The 6355-nt window shown below is 42.4% G+C and overlaps 2 protein-coding genes across 2 annotated transcripts in view; one reads left to right on the top strand and one right to left on the bottom strand.

The window, feature by feature from the left end:
• The window catches only part of PRPF4 (pre-mRNA processing factor 4), a 19307-nt gene extending 14537 nt beyond the window's left edge, over window positions 1–4770 (bottom strand). Inside the window, exons 1-3 of the mRNA XM_023510564.1 lie at window positions 4657–4770; window positions 3758–3935; window positions 835–1021 (exon numbers count right to left, since the gene is read on the bottom strand). Of these exons, the coding sequence (XP_023366332.1) occupies window positions 835–1021; window positions 3758–3935; window positions 4657–4683 (392 nt within the window). The 5' untranslated portion in view covers window positions 4684–4770. The remainder of the gene's footprint in view (window positions 1–834; window positions 1022–3757; window positions 3936–4656) is intronic.
• A 54-nt stretch (window positions 4771–4824) lies between these two features.
• Window positions 4825–6355, top strand: part of CDC26 (cell division cycle 26) — a 9404-nt gene continuing 7873 nt past the window's right edge. The window contains exon 1 of the mRNA XM_003785228.2: window positions 4825–5026. The gene's annotated coding sequence lies outside the window, so the exon portion shown is untranslated. The remainder of the gene's footprint in view (window positions 5027–6355) is intronic.

The following is a 6355-nucleotide window of genomic DNA, read 5'->3' as shown; positions in this document are numbered from 1 at the left end:
AAAGTAAGACTGTCTCAAAAAAAAAAAAAAAAAAATCATTAAAGGAGCATTATCTGAGGTAAGTACTCCTCTTCCATAATATTTTAAAAAGCCATTTATCATTATGTCTTAAGCCATTGACATGGAATGCATTTGATGCCTACATTTTCAAAACTAAACAATAAATTTTTATCCAACTCAAAACTTCACAATGGGGAAAGCAGGGAAAGGAGTACATCAGCATCCTCATCATACTCTATAAAGAAAAATCAATAATGGAATACAAAATGCCCTAAGACTCAGATTATGGGCTAAACCACATAAACATACCTTTAGAAACTGTTAATATCAGGCTCAGCGCCCAAAGCACAGTGGTTACGATGTCAGCCACATACACTGAGGCTGGCAGGTTCGAACCCAGCCTGGGGCTAAACAACGACAATTGCAAGAAAAAAATAGCTGGGCATTGTGGCAGGCACCTGTAGTCCCAGCTACTTGGGAGGCTGAGGCAAAAGAATCACTTAAGCCCAAGAGTGGAAGGTTGCTGTGATCTGTGATGCCACAGCACTCTAACGAAGGCAACATAGTAAGACTCAAAAAAACCAAAAAACCAAAAAAACAAAAAAAATTGTTAAGGGTGGTGCCTGTGGCTCAAAGGAGTAGGGCACTGGCCTCATATACTGGAGGTGGCGGGTTCAGACCCAGCCCTGGCCCAAAACTGCAAAAAAAAAATAATTGTTAATATCACCTGAGACACTCTATCCACTCTACCAAAGTTTCAACTAAAAGATCAAGTGAAATTTGGAGATGAACTCTGTGATTAATAAAAAAAAGTAAATACTTAGAAAAAAGCACCTTTCTCTTCTTTCAGCAGGGCCCTCTCCAAAAAGTGTGATGGGTTCCCCTAAGGCTCTAAGGCAAGCCTTGACCTCAGAGTCATCTGTGGAAACATTGATTTGCCGGGCTCTCTTCCTTCTTTCAAATTCAGCCAATACTTCTGCCTGTCGCTCACTGATGTGCTCCTCAATTTCAAACACTTCTCCTATAAAAAAATATAACCAAAAACAAGCAGGCAACATTAGCAGATTTTTCAAACAGGGGAAAGAATTTCTAACAATTGGAGTCTGTGTATTCCCCTTGGGAAAGGTTACCACCGCCTAATCTGTTACACACTTTGTGGACATAGTTTACAATTTTTCTTTTCTATTTTATTTTTTTTGAGGCAGGGTCTCACTTTGTGGCCCTTGGTAGAGAGCTGTGGTGTCACAGCTCACAGCAACCTCAAACTCTTGGGTTCAAATGATCCTCTTGCCTTAGTCTCCAAAGTACCTGGCACTACAAGTACCCACCACAACACCTGGCTAGTTTTTTTTTTTAAGAGATGGGGTCTTACTCTTGCTTACACTGCTCTCAAACTCCTGAGCTCAGGGAATCCACTAGCTTTAGCCGCAGCCTCCCAGAGTGCTAGGTTTACAGGCATGAGCCAACGCACTTGGTCAATTTATCGTTTTCAGTTTACTAAATTATGCCAAACAAATAAACCTAAATGACACAGCTTTAAAAGGCAGAGAAATGGGTTAAGACACCTTTTGTTTCATTTGGCAACCTTACACCTATATAAACACACAGCTTAAATGAGATCAGAAAGAATATAGAACATCACTGGTGTTTTCCCACCTAGTGGGTACAATGTTAAGAATATATGGCACACCTTCTGTGCGCAGGACACAACTACAAGAGGGACTTTACCTAACAAATGCAAACACTATAACCTAATTGTTTGTATCCTCATAGTAATCTGAAATTAAAAATAAATTTTGAATTACAAGAAAAAATACAGAACATCTTTAATAAATGTTACCTAGGTTTTCTACTCAGAAAATAAAACAGAAAATGTTATTTTAACAATTTCCAAAACTATTCTCTAAAACAGTCCCAATATAAAAACTCATAAATATTAGTAAACTTGAAACAATTAGTATGAAGATAAAATTTCCATGACTACAAGTCTCCTGAATAATCCAGCAACTTGTTTTAAAACCCACACCAAATACAAACATTCAGATTAAAAATTAGAGGTATGGGCTTGGCGCCTGTGGCTCAAGTGGCTAAGGTGCTAGCCACATACACCTAAGGTGGTGGGTTAGAATCCAACCCAGGTCCACCAAACAACAATGATGGCTGCAACCAAAAAATAGCTGGGCATTGTGGCAGGCACCTGTAGTCCCAGCTACTTGGGAGGCTGAGGCAAAAGAATCACTTAAGCCCAAGAGTTTGAGGTTGCTGTGAGCTGTGATGCCATAGCACTCTACCCAGGGGGATAGCCTGAGGCTGTCTCCAAAAAAAAAAAAAAAAAAAAGGTATGTTGGTGAGGTGGCTATGTCTAAAAACAGCACACTTCATTTCAAAGAAAATGTGTAGGGGCTTGGTGCTTGTAGCTCAGTGGTTAGGGCGCTGGCCATGTATACTGAGGCAGGTGGGTTTGAAGTCAGCCGGGGCCTGCTAGAAACAATGACAACTGCAATTAAAAAAAGGCTGAAGCAGTAGTTTTAGCTACTCTAGAGGGAAGAGAACTGCCTGAGACCAAGAATTTGAGGTTGCTGTGAGCTGTGACACTACAGCACTCCACCGAGGATGACATGATAAGACTATCTCAAAAAAAAAAAAAAAAAGAAAATGTGTGGGAAAATGAACAAGAAACTTGACAGAAGTCCTTTCTGCAGGTGTCTTTTCATTTTATAAGCTTCTGTATTGCTTGAATTTCTTTTTCTTTTCCCTTAAGACAGAATTTCACTTTGTTGCTCTCAGTAGAGTGCCATGGTGTCATAGCTCACAGCAACCTGAAATTCTTGGGCTCAAGTGATCCTCTTGCCTCAGCCTCCCAAGTAGCTAGGACTACAGATGCTCACCACAATGCGCTGGCTATTTTTTAGTGATGAGATCTTGGTTTTGCTCAGCCTGGTCTTGAATTCTTGAGCTCAGGCAATCCATGTGCCTCAGCTTCCTACTTTTGAATTTCTTATGAAAAACATACATAATTTTATTTAGAAAATACAGAGGACCTCTCATTACAGACATGGAACGATATCCTCAACAGTAAAAATGCAGGTTATGCAACAATTTATATATTGTGGTCTCACATATAGGAAAAGATCATATACTTTATAGCTTTATCAAAATTCCCAGAAACATAGATAACTAATTAATACAGGCACTTTACCTTACATATTCATGTAGTGTTGGATCTTTTAAAATGAAAACAACTATCAGTATTACTTTTATAATATGAAAAAAAAAAATTTCATTTTGGGTAAAAAAAGGAAAACCAGAAAAGGGAGAATACTATGTACCACTCAAGTTCCAAACCAATGCCAGAATGTTAGTTCTCCAGAAGACAAATTTAATCAATTTGAATCCAAATGCACACTGAATTTCCAGTAAATTCATGGGATGAAAAACTGTGTAAGTTGTAAAAAAAAAAAGACTATTTGAATGACTCTACAGATTTAAAGATTCATGTTTAAGAATTGATTTTTTTTTTCTTTTGAGACCAGGTCTCCCTCTATAAACCATACATAGCTCATTGTAGCCCTGAACTCCTGGGCTCAAGCAATCCCCCCTCCTCAACCCCTCAATGTGTTAAGATTATAGACATGAGTCACTATAAAGTCAAAATGTTATGATATTACAAAATGGGGGATATTTAAGTTTAATAAAGTATTCATTAGAGAAAACTGGAGCATCAAAGGTAAAGATGGACTCAAAATTTGCATCTTACCTGAAGTTATATTAATATTTCCTGCTTCGATTCCTGCTTTAAGTCCTTCTTTTCCCAAAATCCCAGACTCTCCTTTGGCCAGACGCTCCCTCTCCTTCTCTTCCAAACTTCCATAATAGATGTGTGGTTTCTTCACAACAGGAGCAACTAAGTCGTCAGGTGCTTTAGTTTTAACTGCCTGCTAAATCAAAGACTTGGATTAACCTAAGGTTTAATCTTAGCAAATTACTGGGCTTCTCCAAAGGATGAAGCTCATCCTAAGCTTCAGACAAGCGGGGTACCAGTTAAGATGTTCTTCACTCATTTGTGGGGTTGCAAGGAGGGTTATCTCAGGTCCTCAATCACTGAACTTTGGTAGATAGGAAATAAGACTAGTAAAACTGGTATAGTTCTCCTGGTGATTTTTCTATCAAAGGATTTGCTTTTTTACATATTTACTCCCGTCTGTTGAAGTGCAGCCTCTTCCTATGTTTTGTGACCATTTCCAGGGTGACTGCTCATCACTGGGAAATACCAAAGATAACTGAAATAACCCAAGCGGTGCTAAACTACAAAGTTATTGGTTTATACATTTCGAGCATTTTTCAGACGTGAGAGAGTAGATTCTAAGTTAGGAGGCCTCATTAGAATTCTGACATAAATTCTGGCCAAAACACTTCCAATTTCAGAGCGCCGTTTCTGAACCACAGGTGTCTACTGTTCACGAGCTGTGGCACGTGAAAGCGCTCTCCGGGATCGGGAAAACGCCGCCCCGCTCTGCGAGACGCCACCGAGCCCCTCAGCTTGCTTCCTTCCTCAGCCCTCCACCGCCTTAACCTGTTCCCTAACGGCTCCTCGTGCAGAAACCCCCAACCCTTCCGCGCCTCGTGCCAAAGTGGGCTTAATCTCGAGCTCTGTACCGTGGAAGTGGCCCGTGAGGAAGCCATGGGGAGCTCTAGGGCCGCCAAGCTCCGGTGAAAGTCTAGCTGTAGGATTCCCACCGCCCACAGCGCGCGCGCGCTCGGCACAGCGGAACTGCGTCACCGACCGGAAAGAGCCCAAAGTCGTCGCCACGCCTAGGGCGGCGAGGAGCATGATGGGAGTCGTAGTACCAGAGCGTCCGGTAGCCTCGAGGGGCATGTGCCGTAGAGCCCCCAAGGAAAGCTCGCGGAGGACGAGGTTCTGCGGAGAGGCTCAGAGCCGTCTGGGAAGTGTAGTCCAATTGGCTTAGTCATAGAGTCGTGGTGGGAGCCGAGGTTCTGGGAAGGGGCTGAGCAGGCTTCCAAAGAGGTAAGTGCATCTTGTCGGGTGCTTTGGGGCCGAGGTCTGGAGCAAGCTCAGGGTTTCTGGGGCCTGCTCTCCGACGTGGGCCTACCGGAGCAGGAGCGGAGGATCGCGTTGCCATGGAAATCTTGCTGGGGACCTGAGGCGCTGGCCTGCCGCTAGAGTAGGAGGGCTGTTCTCCTTCACGGTTTAGAAGTCCTTCCAGAGGCTCCTTCTGAGTCGGATGCCTTTGTTGTGAATTTGGGCAGCGGCGAAAGAGTAAGCTCGAAGAGCCCTCTAGCGCCAAAGTAAAATAAACATCTGGCGGAGGAGGTCGCTTGATTTTGTTGCTGTTGATTTTGTTTTGTTGTCTTTGTAACAGATTCAGAGTGAGGTGATTCATGGGAAGATGTCAAGGCCCTGTGCTCTGCTGGGTGCTGGCTCATCAGAGAGGAACAGGACAGGGTTTTTATCCCCGTGTGGGTGTGGATATATCTCAAAATACTGGTGTTTCTTGAGCTGGCCAGACCTCCCACCTACCCCCCAGAACATATGCAATAATAATAGCTGTTTTTATCAAGCGTTTATTAAATGCCAAGGTATGTTCCAGGAGCTTACTCTGCACTGCGTCATTCAATCCATACATCAACAGAGTACAGACAAGGAAAGTCTAGAGAGATGAAACTAATTGTGCAAGATCTGTGGTGTAGTGGAATTAGAACCTCTGTTCTTGCTCCTTCACTTTTAACCTTCATACTGGTTACTAGTGGCGAGTTTTTAACAGTTTGCAGAAAAAACTAAACGTGTAGATTTCTTTTGTCTCTCAAGATTCTTCCTTTAGGTTGGGCGCTGTGGCTCATGCCTGTAATCCCAGCACTTGGGAGGTCAAGGCGCGTGGATTGCCTGAGCGCTCGAGTTCCAGACCAGCTTGAGCAAGAGCGAGACCCAGTCGCTAAAAAATAACCGGGCACTGTGGCGGGCCCCTGGAATCTCAGCTACTTAGGAGGCTAAGGCAAGAGGATAGCTTGAACCCAAGAGTTTGAGATTGCTGTGAGATAAGATGCCACAGCACTCTACCAAGGGTGACCAAGTCAAACTGTCTCAAAAAAACCCAATTCTTCTTTTACCCCCTTTAGAACTTTGGCTTTCTGTACCATATGCCTACATTGGAATCTGGTAGAAGATAGTATATGATTTAGTACAAAGCAATTTGAAAGTCTGTCCTAAGCTCCATGGGAGAAGGAAGTATTTCTTCCTTTGTATACGTCACTGTTTTCATCCTAGAAACATGTAATAATAATTTATGTCTATACATACTTTTAAAAAGATTTCACTTATTTTTTTTTTTTTTTTTTT

This window comes from Otolemur garnettii, unplaced genomic scaffold (genome assembly GCF_000181295.1).
Source record: "Otolemur garnettii isolate 467f Iridium unplaced genomic scaffold, OtoGar3 scaffold00014, whole genome shotgun sequence".
NCBI classification, from domain to species: Eukaryota; Metazoa; Chordata; class Mammalia; order Primates; family Galagidae; genus Otolemur; species Otolemur garnettii.
The sequence above is the reverse complement of the archived record's forward strand: the minus strand, read 5'-3'. Positions and strand labels throughout refer to the sequence as shown.